Below are 18,245 nucleotides of genomic sequence, written 5' to 3' on the forward strand. Positions count from 1 at the left end.
TAAAAACATTTTGCTAAACCTAAGCTTCCAAATACTCTCCTGCAACCCGCCTCACCCAATGTAGCTATTTTTCCTAAAGTATTTATATTTACTTCGGAACCGGAACCCCTCAACTGAAGCTAGCTAGCTAACCACCAGCTATGCTAGCGGTCTTCAGCTAACCAGTCATCAGCTAATCTTTAGCTCAGAAAGCTCTCGCCAGTTCGAACAACGCGACTAACCAGAGCATAACGGATCTATTTATTTTTCATCCCCGGATTCCCACCGCAAACGGAACATTTTTTCAGCTGGATCTTCACAACTAGCTATCTAGCTAAACCGCAACCCCGGATGATTACTCCTGGCTAGCGTTTCCACCCACTTAGCTTGAAGCTAGCCTGGCCAGAGCACCTGTGCTACCACCGTAGCATACTCCTGGGCTACAATACCCGGGCCCAAGACCGGTCTATCGATGTCACCGCATGAAGAGGAATAAACAGACTCACCCCATCGCGACGTCCCCCAAAGATAGCCCTTGCTATCTCCTTGCTTGCTAATTCGGCCTGCTAACTGCTAGCTTGTTTAGCTCCAGTCCGCTAACTGCTACCTTATTTTGTCCCGGCCTACGAACTGTTAGCTTGTTACCACAGGCCTGCTAACCGTCTGAATCGCCGCGTCCCAAACACTCACTGGACCCATATTTACTTTCTATCTCTTTTAGATTTTTAATTTGTTTATACCTTCCGGAAACCTGCCTCACCCAATGTGATACAGAACCGCTATTATTCTTAAAACACACTCAAGAACCTCCAGAAGCTAACCAGCTAACTAGCTACAAGCTATTTAGTCATTGTTAGTTGTTTTTTTACCTGGATAACACTCGCCAGTCCAGCTTCCCTGCCCCATCCACCGCTGCCCCCTGGACACCGATCTCTTGGGGCGGCAGGGTAGCCTAGTGGTTAGAGCATTGGACTAGTAACCGAAAGGTTGCAAGTTCAAATCCCCGAGCTGACAAGGTACAAAATCTGTCGTTCTGCCCCTGAACAGGCAGTTAACCTAGGCCATCATTGAAAATAAAAATTTGTTCTTAACTGACTTGCCTAGTAAAATAAAGGTAAAATAAATAAATACATAGCTGATGCACGCTGGACTGTCCATTAATCACGGTACTTCATTCTGCTTGTTTGTTTTATCTGTCGGCCCCGTTGCCTAGTCAACGCCATTTTACCTGCTGTTGTTGTGCTAGCTGATTAGCTGTTGTCTCACCTACTGTTTTAGCTAGCTTTCCCAATTCAACACCTGTGATTACTGTATGCCTCGCTGTATGTCTCTCTCAAATGTCAATATGCCTTGTATACTGTTGTTCAGGTTAGTTATCATTGTTTTAGTTCACAATGGAGCCCCTAGAAATCTGCTCCTCTTATTCTCTGTCCCCAACGCTCTTGGGGACCAGTTTTGATAGCCTTTAGCCGCACCCTCATACTACTCCTTCTCTGTTCCGCGGGTGATGTGGAGGTAAACCCAGGCCCTGCATGTCCCCAGGCACCCTCATTTGTTGACTTCTGTGATCGAAAAAGCCTTGGTTTCATGCATGTCAACATCAGAAGCCTCCTCCCTAAGTTTGTTTTACTCACTGCTTTAGCACACTCTGCTAACCCTGATGTCCTTGCCGTGTCCGAATCCTGGCTCAGGAAGGCCACCAAAAATTCAGATTTCGATACCCAACTATAACATCTTCCGTCAAGATAGAACTGCCAAAGGGGGAGGAGTTGCAGTCTACTGCAGAGATAGCCTGCAAAGTTCTGTCATAGTTTCCAGGTCTATACCCAAACAGTTTGAACATCTAAGTTAAAAAATTAACCTCTCCAGAAATAAGTCTCTCACTGTTACCACCTGCTATCGACCCCCCCTCCGCTCCCAGCTGTGCTCTTGGACACCATTTTTTAATTGATCGCCCCCCCCCATCTAGCTTCAGAGTTTGTTCTGTTAGGTGACCTAAACTGGGATATGCTTAACACCCCGGCAGTCCTACAATCTAAGCTATATGCCCTCAATCTCACACAAATCATCAAGGAACCCACCAGGTACAACCCTAACTCTGTAAAAAAGGGCACCCTCATAGACGTCATCCTGACCAACTGGCCCTCCAAATACACCTCCCCTGTCTTCAACCAGGATCTCAGTGATCACTGCCTCATTGCCTGTATCCGCTACGGAGCCGCAGTCAAACGACCACCCCTCATCTCTGTCAAACGCTCCCTAAAACACTTCTGTGAGCAGGCCTTTCTAATCGACCTGGCCCGGGTATCCTGGAAGGACATTGACCTCATCCCATCAGTTGAGGATGCCGGGTCATGCTTTAAAAGTAACTTCCTCACCATTTTAGATAAGCATGCTCCGTTCAAAAAATGCAGAACTAAGAACAGATACAGCCCTTGGTTCACTCCAGACCTGCCTGCCCTCGACCAGCACAAAAACATCCTGTGGCGGACTGCAATAGCATCGAATAGTCCCCGCGATATGCAACTGTTCAGGGAAGTCAGGAACCAATACACGCAGTCAGTCAGTAAGACCAGCTTCTTCAGGCAGAAGTTTGCATCCTGTAGCTCCAACTCCAAAAAGTTCTGGGACACTGTGAAGTCCATGGAGAACAAGAGCACCTCCTCCCAGCTGCCCACTGCACTGAGGCTAGGTAACACGGTCACCACCGATAAATCCATGATTATCGAAAACTTCAATAAGCATTTCTCAACGGCTGGCCATGCCTTCCGCCTGGCTACTCCAACCTCGACCAACAGCCCCCCCCGCAGCTCCTCGCCCAAGCCTCTCCAGGCTCTCCTTTACCCAAATCCAGATAGCAGATGTTCTCAAAGAGCTGCAAAACCTGGATCCGTACAAATCAGCTGGGCTTGACAATCTGGACCCTCTATTTCTGAAACTATCCGCCGCCATTGTCGCAACCCCTATCACCAGCCTGTTCAACCTCTCTTTCATATCGTCTGAGATCCCCAAGGATTGGAAAGCTGCCGCAGTCATCCCCCTCTTTAAAGGGGGAGACACCCTGGACCCAAACTGTTACAGACCTATATCCATCCTGCCCTGCCTATCTAAGGTCTTCGAAAGCCAAGTCAACAAACAGGTCACCGACCATCTCGAATCCCACCGTACCTTCTCCGCTGTGCAATCTGGTTTCCGAGCCGGTCACGGGTGCACCTCAGCCACACTCAAGGTACTAAACGATATCATAACCGCCATCGATAAAAGACGGTACTGTGCAGCCGGCTTCATCGACCTTGCCAAGGCTTTCGACTCTGTCCATCACCATATTCTTATCGGCAGACTCAGTAGCCTCGGTTTTTCGGATGACTGCCTTACCTGGTTCACCAATTACTTTGCAGACAGAGTTCAGTGTGTCAAATCGGAGGGCATGCTGTCCGGTCCTCTGGCAGTCTCTATGGGGGTGCCACAGGGTTCAATTCTCGGGCCGACTCTTTTCTCTGTGTATATCAATGATGTTGCTCTTGCTGCGGGCGATTCCCTAATCCACCTCTACGCAGATGACACCATTCTATATACTTTCGGCCCGTCGTTGGACACTGTGCTATCTAACCTCCAAACGAGCTTCAATGCCATACAACACTCCTTCCATGGCCTCCAACTGCTCTTAAACGCTAGTAAAACCAAATGCATGCTTTTCAACCGATCGCTGCCTGCACCCGCATGCCCGACTAGCATCACCACCCTGGATGGTTCCGACCTTGAATATGTGGACATCTATAAGCACCTAGGTGTCTGGCTAGACTGCAAACTCTCCTTCCAGACTCATATCAAACATCTCCAATCGAAAATCAAATCAAGAGTCGGCTTTCTATTCCGCAACAAAGCCTCCTTCACTCACGCTGCCAAACTTACCCTAGTAAAACTGACTATCCTACCGATCCTCAACTTCGGCGATGTCATCTACAAAATGGCTTCCAATACCCTACTCAGCAAACTGGATGCAGTTTATCACAGTGCCATCCGTTTTGTCACTAAAGCACCTTATACCACCCACCACTGCGACTTGTATGCTCTAGTTGGCTGGCCCTCGCTACATATTCGTCGCCAGACCCACCGGCTCCAGGTCATCTACAAGTCCATGCTCGGTAAAGCTCCGCCTTATCTCAGTTCACTGGTCACGATGGCAAACACCCATCCTTAACACGCGCTCCAGCAGGTGTATCTCACTGATCATCCCTAAAGCCAACACTTCATTTGGCCTCCTTTCGTTCCAGTACTCTGCTGCCTGTGACTGGAACGAATTGCAAAAATTGCTGAAGTTGGAGACTTTTATCTCCCTCACCAACTTCAAACATCAGCTATCTGAGCAGCTAACCGATCGCTGCAGCTGCACATAGTCTATTGGTAAATAGCCCACCCATTTTCATCTACCTCATCCGCATACTGTTTTTATTTATTTACTTTTCTGCTCTTTTGCACACCAATATCTCTACCTGTACATGACCATCTGATCATTTATCACTCGTGTTAATCTGCAAAATTGCAATTATTCGCCTACCTCCTCATGCCTTTTGCACACATTGTATATAGACTCCCCTTTTTTTCTACTGTGTTATTGACTTGCTAATTGTTTACTCCATGTGTAACTGTTGTCTGTTCACACTGCTATGCTTTATCTTGGCCAGGTCGCAGTTGCAAATGAGAACTTGTTCTCAACTAGCCTACCTGGTTAAATAAAGGTCAAATATATATATATTTTTTAATGCACTGGTGACTGTTTAGGAATACAGCAAATGTTATTTTATTTTTACTTGCTGTCAGAAGTTGTAACTGGACTTGGTTACTATAACTCTACAAATTAAGTTGATCAAATGGATTATACTGAATATTTCTTCACGCAATTAATCACTTACAATAGTTTATGCACTATTTATCAAGCATGTTTGCGCACCTTACAGGTTGATATGCATCTGATGCATATGCTAAAGAGTATGCCCGGCAACGTTCTCTAGCGGGTGCTGATAGGCTGAAAGGCCAGGCGGTTCTACCAATACAAACTTTGCCAGTAATCTAGATTAGGATCCATCTTCCCCTTGTGCCCTATACAATAGCCTACACTAGTTAGTTCCCTGATGGCACTAGTTGGTCAGATAGGACTTCCTGTTGATGTCAAATAAGGAGTTTCCTTTTTCCCAGTCATCTGTCATGACCTTGGCCTGGGGGTAGGTTCATGACAGTCATAAATACCTCTTTCCCCCTTTTTCCTCTCTCTAACCTACTGATGTTATATTTGCAAAACCCTTGGTTAACAGAGATTCTGGGAATATCAGAAGGTGGGGGGAAATGAACTATATTCTGGCAATCCGACCAATTGAACATATGCGGTGGTACTTAACTTCTTGGATATAGGGGTCACCATTTTAATTTTTGGATGAAAAACGTTCCCGTTTTAATCAAGATATCTTGTCACGAAAAGATGCTCGACTATGCATATAATTGACAGCTTTGGAAAGAAAACACTGACGTTTCCAAAACTGCAAAGATATTGTCTGTGAGTGCCACAGAACTGATGTTACAGAAAAAAAAAGATAAAAATACAATCAGGAAGTGCCGCATTTTTTGAAACCGCCTCATGGCAATGACTCCTTATATGGCTGTGAAGGAGCTAGGAGTCAGCTTACGTTTTCCACGTTTTCCCCAAGGTGTCTGCAGCATTGTGACGTATTTGTAGGCATATCATTGGAAGACTGACCATAAGAGACTACATCTACCAGGTGGTCGCTTGGTGTCCTCCATCGCAATTATTGCGTAATCTCCAGCTGCAGTATTTTTCAGTTTTCTTCTGATGAGAAGGCAACTGCCACCACTGATAGATTATCGAATAGATATGTGAAAAACACCTTGAGGATTGATTCTAAACAACGTTTGCCATGTTTCTGTCGATATTATGGAGCTAATTTGGAAAAAAGATTGCCGTTGTAAGTGACTGCATTTTCCAGTGTTTTTCTTAGCCAAACGTGATGAACAAAACGGAGCCATTTCGTCTACACAAATAATCTTTTTGGAAAAAATTAACATTTGCTATCTAACTAAGAGTCTCGTCATTGAAAACATCCGAAGTTCTTCAAAGGTAAATTATTTTATTTGAATGCTTTTCTTGTTTTTGTGAAAATGTTGCTGCTGAATGCTAGGGTATCAATACTCTTACACAAATGCTTGTGTAGTTTTGGTTGAAAAGCATATTTTGAAAATCTGAGATGACAGTGTTGTTAACAAAAGTCGAAGCTTGTGTTTGAATATATTTATTTATATGGTAATGAGCTTGAGGCAATGATTACGCTCCCGGATACGGGATTGCTCGACGCTAGAGGTTAATGAATATGATGTCAGTTTGGTTGTCATCTGAGACATTCTCAATGATAAAATGGCAAACTCTACAGTGGAAAGTCTACACATCAGAGTTATCAGATTCACATGGAATTGTTGTTCAATTTAAATGTTTGAATATGAAATTATTGGTGATGGGAGGAAATGTGATTTTTAGCTTCTAACATGTGAGATTTGGGTTTTCATAAGGTAGGGCTCTGCTCAATCAGTGGCCCGCCCGTGTGAAGGGACATGGGCTATAAAACATTTCAAACACGCCCTCCTCTCCCTTCCTATATAAAGCCTTGACGACAATATAACCTCCGGTTCCGAGGATGTGAGGACTATGGTCCGATGTCAGAATGGTTCAGATAATAACTACAGAACGAAGTCAACTCCGGCGTGAGCTTTAGTTGCGAATCAAATTAACATTGAACTCTTATTCACCACAGAAGTGATGCCTCCTAGCCGTTGAGTTTGCAACAGCCGCTGCAAACGAGGGTTAGGAAGGAAAAGACAAGGCATCGCTCATGTGAAAGAGCAGAGTGTCACAACATCAAAGAGACACCATCTCTATTTCCCATTCAGACCTGCTAAACCCCACAAGAGCTCACCCCACCGCTCCCATTCATCTGGCCTAACACACATGAGCAGTCAGTACAAACAACACATGCTCACTCAGCTAAATGTATTAGAATGGAGGAAAAAGAGGACTACATGTTTCTGCCATAACCTTGACTCCGTTCGACTGGGGGTGGGGGGGCACTGGTGAGCAACGACATGTAAAGACGTGTTTTCTCAGGATTCCTGCTTGAGGTAAACAATTTGTTATCAACAATTCCGTAAAACCTACCCTCCCAATATTATTCACTAACACGTCGACAGGATTTCCAAAGTTTGATTGGCTAAAACAATACAACCTATAACATCATATTACTGTTTAGATGAAAGGCTGGTGGCTTTGTGGAGTAAAATCACTGAGTACTGGGTGTTCCAGTCAACAATGATTGGCAACACCATGAAGCACCAAAGAGGAAACATTTATCATTCCGGACAGGACAACCTGTGTCCCAGAAAAGTGACGAGGTAAATTGGTTTCCCTCTTTGTTCAAGGATTAAGAGCGGATACAGAGGTAATGGAAGGATGGATGGATATCCTGGTCAAAGTATAATATCCCTGGCCAACCCTAATTGTTACCCGTCACACAAGTGTTTCCCATTTATTAATGGATTCGTTTTCATGTATTTATTTCCCAGAAGGCAGAGTGCGCCAGTGTCACTGCTGAGTTTCCAAGTCTCTCAGGTGACTATGTCACATGAAATAATGACCCATAAGCCAAGTGACGAGGCATGATGAGCACAGCCCTTCCCAACTCAGAGACCACTGCACCCCTCCAGGGGGTCTGGAAGACACCGTTTCAATAGGCTGCAGGATTAGAATTGGAATCCTAGCTCAAGTTATTATCCCATGTTATTCCCATGCAGTAGGAAAACAGTTCAGGGGAAATTAAAAGAAAAAAGACCTGTGTTTCTTGATAAGAAAGGATCATCCTTGTTCAGGAGCCAGGGTTTGGCGGATGTAGGAGTGAAGTCAAAAGAGAAAATAAACAACATCCATTATATTGCATCTGAGTGAAGTAGAGTATTAGTCATGATAACTGACATGGTTTAGAATCGTGACTCGAAATCTCTTATCTAAGATCCTTTTGCAATACGTGTGCGTGCGTGTAGGAGGTAGAGAAGAAGTAAATAATGTAATTACTGGTTGGTCCAAGTTCTTTGCAGTGACTTAGTCTTATGTAATGGGGGTCGGCTGTTGATATGTAACACCTTGGCCCTCTGAGCAGAAAGTGTGTGTCTCTCCATTATGGCCGGTTAACACTGAACACACGGAGGGAGTCATGGCCATGTGCTGACTGAGTCACAAACTCAGCTGGGAGGTAAATGTCACCATCTCCTGGGGCCCAGCGCTGAAACACACACTGACACAGCTCAGCCTTCCGGAAGCTAACGCTTCAGCACCACTCCTTATTGTAGCGGTCTAAACCCCGGTCCTGGAGAACCACACAGGGTGTGTGTTCATGGTTTTGGTCCAACTCAGCACTAATACACCTGGGGCCTGTTCAGGAGGTTGCAACATTATAGCATTCAGATATAAATAAATAAAATTCCAGATAGAGGTAAATGAGAAGGTCCAATAAATGAGTGTTGTGACAAGGTATGAACTCTGCTATGGACATGTTCTTATGAGACCCAACAGAACTGGCCTGAGGACAGAGCAACCGGTCTAAAAACCTTCTGTCGCACTGATCTCCGGTACTTAACGGGTGAAATCCAACTGTGAGGTGATTTTGAAGTAGTTACGGGTGCTGTACTGCAGTACAGCTCTGAAAAACCAGAGCTTTGAGTGGTGTACAGAGCTTTGGTCTGCATCTGGGTCAGATCTGAACGTCGTCACTTAAACACACTCCGAAGGGAAGCCTTTCCCAGCACAAACTTTTTTTTTTTTTTTGAATTTTAGCCCCTTTTCTCCCCAATTTCATGGTATTCAATTGTTAGTAGCTACTATCTTGTCTAATCGCTTCAACTCCCATACGGGCTTGGGAGAGACGAAGGTTGAAAGTCATGCGTCCTCCGATACACAACCCAACCAAGCCGCACTGCTTCTTAACACAGCGCGAATCCAACCCGTAACCAATGTGTCGGAGGAAACACAGTGCACCTGGCAACCTTGGTGCAATGCGCCCGGCCCGCCACAGGAGTCGCTGGTGCGCGATGAGACAAGGATACCGGCCAGGCCCTCCCTAACCCGGACGAAGCTAGGCCAATTGTACGTCGCGGCCGGTTACGACAGAGCCTGGGCGCGAACCCAGAGTCTGTGCAGCTGGAGCTGCAGTACAGCGCCCTTAACCACTGCGCCACCCGAGAGGCCCTAACCAGCACGAACTTTGACCCAAACTGATTACACTGGGTCGGCTGTTGTCCAACTCTCGAGGCGATACCGAACGAGTCCACTGCGGAATACACTCTACACATTCAGTTGAGACGAAGATTCCCAAAAACATCCTCACACTTGCAAAGCACTCAAACGCAAACTGCATTTGGATTTATTTTGGGTCTGTATCAAGTCGGAATGCAGTCACTTTAAAACACTAGGAAGGTAGCTCCGTTTCCAGAGGGGAGCCTTTTCCCAGAACGACCTCAACCTCTGACGCAAACCCACGATAAGACTGACGCTCGTATGAGCCTCCTGACGTGCCTTTACATGTCTTCTCGCCGCAGCCCTCACTCCAGTCCAGTGAGAGGTGCCAAAGCTGTCAAAACCGGCCCGTGATGTACTGATATGAAAGAAGGAGAATAGAGCGAGAGAGAGCGAGATCTCACTCTGATTGTTAGTTGAAAGGTTCTCTTTTCCACCTGGTTATTTCTCAAGCAGTTTTTATCCTCCACAGAGGCATCTCCAAACGTCAGAGAGAGAGAGAGGAAGAGAAGAGAATGCTACAGAGACGGTGGGAAGAGAGCTAGACATGATGCCAAAGGGAGAGAGAGAGATAGATAGTGAGCATGAGAGAAGGACCTTATCCACCTGAAGAGAGAGAGACTTCTTGTATCCTCTCCTTTGAAACAGGGGATTGTTTGAAAGAGGAATAGGCTGCGGATCGGCAGAGGTACCTGAGGAGTTATGGGGCACAGGGGAGGCAACTCTGGGGTTTGGATCTAATCCTAAACCCACTTCCAGTCTTGGAGAGGGGCAGAGTAGGCAGAGAGAGGAGTGAGACGTGACTATCTGGAGAGTGGTAGAGTAGGCAGAGAGAGGAGTGAAACGTGACTATCTGGGAGGTGTAGAGTAGGCAGAGAGAGGAGTGAAACGTGTCTATCTGGAGAGGGGCAGAGTAGAGAGGAGTGACTATCTGGGGGGTGTAGAGTAGGCAGAGAGGAGTGAAACGTGACTATCTGGAGAGGGGCAATGTAGGCAGAGAGAGGAGTGAAACGTGACTATCTGGGAGGTGTAGAGTAGGCAGAGAGAGGAGTGAAACGTGTCTATCTGGAGAGGGGCAGAGTAGAGAGGAGTGACTATCTGGGGGGTGTAGAGTAGGCAGAGAGGAGTGAAACGTGACTATCTGGAGAGGGGCAGAGTAGAGAGGAGTGACTATTTGGGAGGTGTAGAGTAGGCAGAGAGAGGAGTGAAACGTGACTCTGGGAGGTGTAGAGTAGGCAGAGAGAGGAGTGAAACGTGACTCTGGGAGGTGTAGAGTAGGCAGAGAGAGGAGTGAAACGTGTCTATCTGGAGAGGGGCAGAGTAGAGAGGAGTGACTATCTGGGGGGTGTAGAGTAGGCAGAGAGGAGTGAAACGTGACTATCTGGAGAGGGGCAGAGTAGAGAGGAGTGACTATCTGGGAGGTGTAGAGTAGGCAGAGAGAGGAGTGAAACGTGTCTATCTGGAGAGGGGCAGAGTAGAGAGGAGTGACTATCTGGGGGGTGTAGAGTTGGCAGAGAGGAGTGAAACGTGACTATCTGGAGAGGGGCAGAGTAGAGAGGAGTGACTATCTGGGAGGTGTAGAGTAGGCAGAGAGAGGAGTGAAACGTGTCTATCTGGAGAGGGGCAGAGTAGAGAGGAGTGACTATCTGGGGGGTGTAGAGTTGGCAGAGAGGAGTGAAACGTGACTATCTGGAGAGGGGCAGAGTAGAGAGGAGTGACTATCTGGGGGGTGTAGAGTAGGCAGAGAGGAGTGAAACGTGACTATCTGGAGAGGGGCAGAGTAGGCAGAGAGAAGAGTGAACGTGACTATCTGTGTCACACTGGAAAGAGTTCTAGATTAACTGAGCCCCGACGTGCACACACTCACGGGCACACACTCACGGGCACACACTCACGGGCACACACTCACGGGCACACTCACGGGCACACTCACGGGCACACACTCACGGGCACACACTCACGGGCACACACTCACGGGCACACTCACGGGCACACTCACGGGCACACTCACGGGCACACTCACGGGCACACACTCACGGGCACACACTCACGGGCACACACTCACGGGCACACACTCACACACACGTTCAGTGAGTGTGCACCATGACACCCTCAGCCTCTACTAGCCCAAAGCCAAACACACTAATTAACCTCTAGAGGACTAGACGTGTGTGTGTGTGTGTGTGTGTGTGTGTGTGTGTGTGTGTGTGTGTGTGTGTGTGTGTGTGTGTGTGTGTGTGTGTGTGTGTGTGTGTGTGTGTGTGTGTGTGTGTGTGTGTGTGTGTGTGTGTGTGTGTGTGTGTGTGTGTGTGTGTGTGTGTGTGTGTGTGTGTGTGTGTCCATTTTGGCCTGGTTAACACTGAGGGAATCATGGCCATGTGCTGACTGAGTCACAATTAGCTGGAGGCAAAGTCATGTGTGCGTTTACACGTCAGCATGTGTGTTTGGAGGGAAAGCGAGAACGTCTGAGTCAGACAAAGACTAGGCAAGAGGGCCAAATCTAAAGTATAGAAAAGTTTGTATCTGTCTTGTCTTCCTGCATCCTGAGTGTGTCAATGTAGTCCGTCTGTCTGTTTTCCTGTTATGTGAGTGTGTGAACGTAGTCTCTCGGCCTTGTTTTCCTGTTATGTGAGCGTGTGAACGTAGTCTCTCTGTCTTGTTTTCCTGTTATGTGAGCGTGTGAACGTAGTCTCTCCATCTTGTTTTCCTGTTATGTGAGCGTGTAAACGTAGTCTGTTATTTTCCTGTTATGTGAGCGTGTGAACGTAGTCTGTGTCTTGTTTTCCTGTTATGTGAGCGTGTGAACGTAGTCTCTCTGTCTTGTTTTCCTGTTATGTGAGCGTGTGAACGTAGTCTCTCAGTCTTGTTTTCCTGTTATGTGAGCGTGTGAACGTAGTCTCTGTCTTGTTTTCCTGTTATGTGAGCGTGTAAACGTAGTCTGTTATTTTCCTGTTATGTGAGCGTGTGAACGTAGTCTCTCTGTCTTGTTTTCCTGTTATGTGAGCGTGTAAACGTAGTCTGTTATTTTCCTGTTATGTGAGCGTGTGAACGTAGTCTCTGTCTTGTTTTCCTGTTATGTGAGCGTGTGAACGTAGTCTCTCTTGTTTTCCTGTTATGTGAGTGTGTAAACGTAGTCTGTTATTTTCCTGTTATGTGAGCGTGTGAACGTAGTCTCTGTCTTGTTTTCCTGTTATGTGAGCGTGTGAACGTAGTCTGTTATTTTCCTGTTATGTGAGCGTGTAAACGTAGTCTGTTATTTTCCTGTTATGTGAGCGTGTGAACGTAGTCTCTCCGTCTTGTTTTCCTGTTATGTGAGCGTGTAAACGTAGTCTGTTATTTTCCTGTTATGTGAGCGTGTGAACGTAGTCTCTCCGTCTTGTTTTCCTGTTATGTGAGCGTGTAAACGTAGTCTGTTATTTTCCTGTTATGTGAGCGTGTGAACGTAGTCTCTCTGTCTTGTTTTCCTGTTATGTGAGCGTGTGAACGTAGTCTCTCTGTGTAGTTGGGGTAGAGAGAGCTCTAGGTGCTGTAAGCTGCCTTATGTACTCAAAACGAGTGGAATTGCATCTGTACGTCCTTTTATCGGGCATATTTGTATCGCTCACAACAAGAACATAGTCAAATCCATCCATAAAAAACAGATCTTTACAAAAGAAAAAGTAGGGCTTTAAATTGGTCCAAACTACACTACTCGCTGAAAGAACAAAAGAAAAGCAATATAAAGTAAAGAAAGCAGAAATGAAAGCGGGTGAGTTACCACAGCAGTACTTACTTCTCAATGAGGTCCAACGTCACTCCTGGCACCAGCTTGGCACTTTTCTGCATGCAAAACCTGGGGGCACAAACAGAGATCCAGTCCAATCAGGGCAGCAAGAAAGCAAACAAAAGTGCTATAAAAATGTTTCATCTGTAAACCGCTGAACGTTTGCAGACAGTATGTGTGGAAACACAGCCGTGTCAACCACAAAGAAATATGTTTGTTTTCACAGTGAATTTTGTTTTTGCTGTCACAGAAACAATAAGTAACTTTCAATTACATTGCATAAGGTGAGGGTCAGGTCACAAAGGGATACACGCAGGGTACATCCAGGTCTATTTGGACCGCACTGTGACTCCCACAGTGAAGAGGGTATTATCGTGCTTGGACAGGCCCGGCTGGTAGCAGGTCCAGTGCGTTCCCAGCAGCGTGATGTTTAAAGGTAGAGGAGAGGCAAGGCACGATATAGCACTGCTGAGGCAGCAAATATAGCAGCTGGTTTGAGATCTCAGATAGGGCTTAGTCATTATTATCAAGGGGAACACAGGTGTGGGGATTGTGTGTGTGTGGGGTGTGTGTGTGTATGGGGGGTGTGTGTGTGTGTGTATTCTGTGAGCGTGCACTCGGGCGAGCATATGCATTACACAAATCCAATGCTTGTATTATGCAGAACCTCACCACCAGCTGTCCAGCACACGTGTTCTCATCTGGACATTCAAGCATGTACCCAGACAAAGTCCAAACTAACACTGTAATAACTCACCACAACAAACCTCAGGTGGCCATTACATTCAGATCTCCCACTGTGTTTGTTGTGGTAATGAACTTTTAGGACAGAGGTCAAAGTGGCACACGAGAGTCTTCTCAAACAGGACATGGAACATGAAGAGAGACAAGGCCATGTAGAAAGAACGAGAGATCGAGAAGCAGGAGGGGACTTTGATCCACAGCCAAAACAAACAGAGAAGAGATGGAGAAGGGTGTCAGAGGACATACGGTACTAGAGAGAGAAGTGGAGCAGAAAGAACTTGTGGAGTGGTACTGGGGATCCATGTGACTGTCTGTGCGTAAGTGCTTGGGAGAGAGAGAACGAGAGAGAGTGAGGAAGTGTGTGTGTGGGGTCTTGTGTGCGGGACGGCTACCTCTCGGTGGGATCACAAACTAGGTCGTAGAGGGAGGAGAGGAGCTTCTCTGTTGGTCCCCTTGGAGCCGACTGTCTGCTACAGCTCATTACATCCCCCAATGAGTCCTCCCCAGACTTCCTCTGTCTCCATCTTTCCCTCTATGCGGCTCTCTCCTTCAATTCCAATCTCTGTCCTTCAGTCTCTCTTGCTCCCTCTCCCCTATCATTCTGAATGTGCATGTCTCCCAACTCCCTCAGTCTGCCCTCCCTCTCCCTCTCCATTTGACACGTTTCCCAACCCCAAGTCCTCATTGTGTACCAAGTTTCCAATTCTCTATATTTTTTGGCTCTCCTTCACCGTCTGATTCCCTTCTCCTGTCCTTTTCTCTTTCTATTCTCACATTCCTTTCCCTCTTCCGTCTCTCCGCTCCATCCTTTCCCCGTCTCTCCGCTCCATCCTCTTCCGTCTCTCCTCTCCGCTCCATCCTCCTCCTCTCCCGTCTCTCCGCTCCATCCTTTCCCTTCCCGTCTCTCCGTCCATCCTCTCCCCGTCTCTCCGCTCCATCCTTTTCTCCCCCTCTCTCCATCCTTTCCCTCTCCCGTCTCTCCGCTCCATCCTTTCCCTCTCCCGTCTCTCCGCTCCATCCTTTCCCTCTCTCCGCTCCATCCTTTCCCTCTCTCTCCGCTCCATCCTTTCCCTCTCCCGTCTCTCCGCTCCATCCTTTCCCTCTCCCGCTCCATCCTCTTCCGTCTCTCCGCTCCATCCTTTTTCCCGTCTCTCCGCTCCATCCTTTCCCTCTCCCGTCTCTCCGCTCCATCCTTTCCCTCTCCCGTCTCTCCGCTCCATCCTTTCCCTCTCCCGTCTCTCCGCTCCATCCTTTCCCTCTCCCGTCTCTCCGCTCCATCCTTTCCCGCTCCATCCTTTCCCTTCCGTCTCTCCGCTCCATCCTTTCCCTCTCTCTCCGCTCCATCCTTTTTCCCTCTTCCATCCTTTCCCTCTCCCGCTCCATCCTTTTCCCTCTTCCGTCTCTCCGCTCCATCCTTTCCCCCTTCCGTCTCTCCGCTCCATCCTTTCTCCCTTCCGTCTCTCCGCTCCATCCTTTCCCTTCCGTCTCTCCACTCCATCCTTTCCCTCTTCCGTCTCTCCGCTCCATCCTTTCCCTCTTCCGTCTCTCCGCTCCATCCTTTCCCTCTTCAGTCTCTCCGCTCCATCCTTTCTTCTGTCTCCCAACTCCATCATTTCTCTCTTTCGTCTTCCCACTCCATCCTTTCCCTTGCTCTCCCTCATCGATACACTGACATTAGCAGCAATAATTTACAAAACACTAATTAGCTGACTGTTTGCTCCTTGCTATTGCTGTATAATATACTGCTAAAATAAAGGAAACCCCAACAAATTGTCTTAATAGGGCGTTGGGCCACCACGAGTCAGAACAGCTTCAGTGCACCTTGGCATAGATTCTACACGTGCCTGCAACTTTCAGAGGGATGCATGCAACACCATTCTTTCAACAAAAATAATCCATAATTTGGTGTTTTGTTGATGGTGGTGGAAAGCGCAGTCTCAAGTGCCGCTCCAGAATCTCACATTAGTGTTCAATTGGGTTGAGATCTGGTGACACCCTTTAAACCCCCTACGCTCCTTTAAGACCCCTCTTTCAAAGTCACTGATTTCTTCTAGCCATGGTAGCCAAAATAATGGGCAACTGGGCATTTTTATTTATGACCCTAAGAATGATGACATGTTAATTACTTAATTAATGCAGGAATTACATCTGTGTGGAAGCCTGCTTTCAATATACTTATATCCCTCATTTACTCAAGTGTTTCCTTTATTTTGGCGGTTACATGTATATAATGTTCTGCTCTGCTGCCCTAAGCTGTGGATTCCTCTTAATGTTTGAGATCTACACTATTAGAAGCTACGTGGTTATTCAGACAGAGAAACAGTCACAGTAGGTTCAGAGCTTATGTCTCAAGGATGTTCAAGGCATAACCTATCTTCATTCATTTCTATGGTTCGAGGGCAGAGCCGTATATGTATATTAATGGATCTGGTTCAAGGCACTCGGGTTGGAAGAAAATATATGCAATTTCAAAAGGTCTATGCATTGCTATAGAACTTATAAAACGTAGAGATGTATTCAGAACGGCGATGTGTTTTAGCACAGGGCCTTCAAGGTAGTCTGAGGCAGTTAAATTATTCTGATGTATTATGAGGTTTTATGAGGTAAAACTTCTTCCTGTGCCCATTACATTCCTGTTTAGGTGTGTTGAAACAATGTGGAATGTACAAGAGTACCAAAGGGAAATAGAACATGAGGTTAACTGTCTTCTACTCAGGCCCAGAAGATAGGATATGCATATAATTGGTAGATTTGGATAGAAAACACTCAAGTTTCCAAATCTGTTAAAATAGTGTCTGAATATAACAGAAATGATTTGGCAGGCGAGCAGGTGTGCAACCATATGAAGAGCAAAGTGATTAATTTTCTCTATTTCTGACTTGTGTAACTCTTCTACTTGGCTGGTTACTGTTTGTAATGATTTGTCTGCTGAGCTATGTTCTCAAATAATCGTAAGGTATGCTTTCGCCGTAAAGCATTTTTTAAATCTGACACCGTGGTTGGATTCACAAGAAGTTCATCTTTAAACCTATGTAAAATAGTTGCATCTTTCCTGATTTGAGGGGAAAACATCCTATGGCGTTCTGCATTAGCATCGAACAGCCCCCGTGATATGCAGCTGTTCAGGGAAGCTAGAAACCAGTATAAACAGGCAGTTAGAAAAGCCAAGGCTAGCTTTTTCAAGCAGAAATTTGATTCCTGCAACACTAACTCAAAAAAGTTCTGGGACACTGTAAAGTCCATGGAGAATAAGAACACCTCCTCCCAGCTGCCCACTGCACTGAAGATAGGAAACACTGTCACCACTGATAAATCCACCATAATTGAGAATTTCAATAAGCATTTTTCTACAGCTGGCCATGCTTTCCACCTGGCTACTCTTACCCCGGTCAACAGCACTGCACCCCCAACAGCAACTCGCCCAATCCTTCCCCATTTCTCCTTCTCCCAAATCCATAGAGCTGATTTTCTGAAAGCTGCAAATTCTGGACCCCTACAAATCAGCCGGGCTAGACAATCTGGACCCTTTCTAAAATGATCTGCCGAAATTGTTGCCACCCCTATTTACTAGCCTGTTCAACCTCTCGTGTCGTCTGAGATTCCCAAAGATTGGAAAGCAGCTGCGGTCATCCCCCTCTTCAAAGGGGGGGAGGCACTCTTGACCCAAACTGCTACAGACCTATATCTATCCTACCATGCCTTTCTAAGGTCTTCGAACGCCAAGTCAACAAACAGATTACCGACCATTTCAAATCTCACCATACCTTCTCTGCTATGCAATCTGGTTTCAGAGCTGGTCATGGGTGCACCTCAGCCACGCTCAAGGTCCTAAATGATATCTTAACCGCCATCGATAAGAAACATTACTGTGCAGCCGTATTCATTGATCTGGCCAAGGCTTTCAACTCTGTCAATCACCACATCCTCATCGGCAGACTCGACAGCCTTGGTTTCTCAAATGATTGCCTCGCCTGGTTCACCAACTACTTCTCTGATAGAGTTCAGTGTGTCAAATCGGAGGGTCTGCTGTCCGGACCTCTGGCAGTCTCTATGGGGGTGCCACAGGGTTCAATTCTTGGACCGACTCTTCTCTGTATACATCAATGAGGTCGCTCTTGCTGCTGGTTAGTCTCTGATCCACCTCTACGCAGACGACACCATTCTGTATACTTCTGGCCCTTCTTTGGACACTGTGTTAACAACCCTCCAGGCAAGCTTCAATGCCATACAACACTCCTTCCGTGGCCTCCAATTGCTCTTAAATACAAGTAAAACTAAATGCATGCTCTTCAACCGATCGCTACCTGCACCTACCCGCCTGTCCAACATCACTACTCTGGACGGCTCTGACTTAGAATACGTGGACAACTACAAATACTTAGGTGTCTGGTTAGACTGTAAACTCTCCTTTCA

At 46.6% G+C, this 18,245-nt stretch overlaps 1 protein-coding gene across 6 annotated transcripts in view; it reads right to left on the minus strand.

The window, feature by feature from the left end:
• LOC124003457 (regulatory-associated protein of mTOR-like) overlaps positions 1-18,245 on the minus strand; it is a 254,307-nt gene that overhangs the window by 118,237 nt on the left and 117,825 nt on the right. For all 6 annotated transcript variants that reach the window (XM_046311732.1, XM_046311730.1, XM_046311729.1 and 3 more), the window contains exon 8: positions 13,098-13,157. In XM_046311732.1, the coding sequence (XP_046167688.1) occupies positions 13,098-13,157 (60 nt within the window). The remainder of the gene's footprint in view (positions 1-13,097; positions 13,158-18,245) is intronic.

The sequence above is a fragment of the Oncorhynchus gorbuscha genome, linkage group LG18 (genome assembly GCF_021184085.1).
Source record: "Oncorhynchus gorbuscha isolate QuinsamMale2020 ecotype Even-year linkage group LG18, OgorEven_v1.0, whole genome shotgun sequence".
Lineage (NCBI taxonomy): Eukaryota > Metazoa > Chordata > Actinopteri > Salmoniformes > Salmonidae > Oncorhynchus > Oncorhynchus gorbuscha.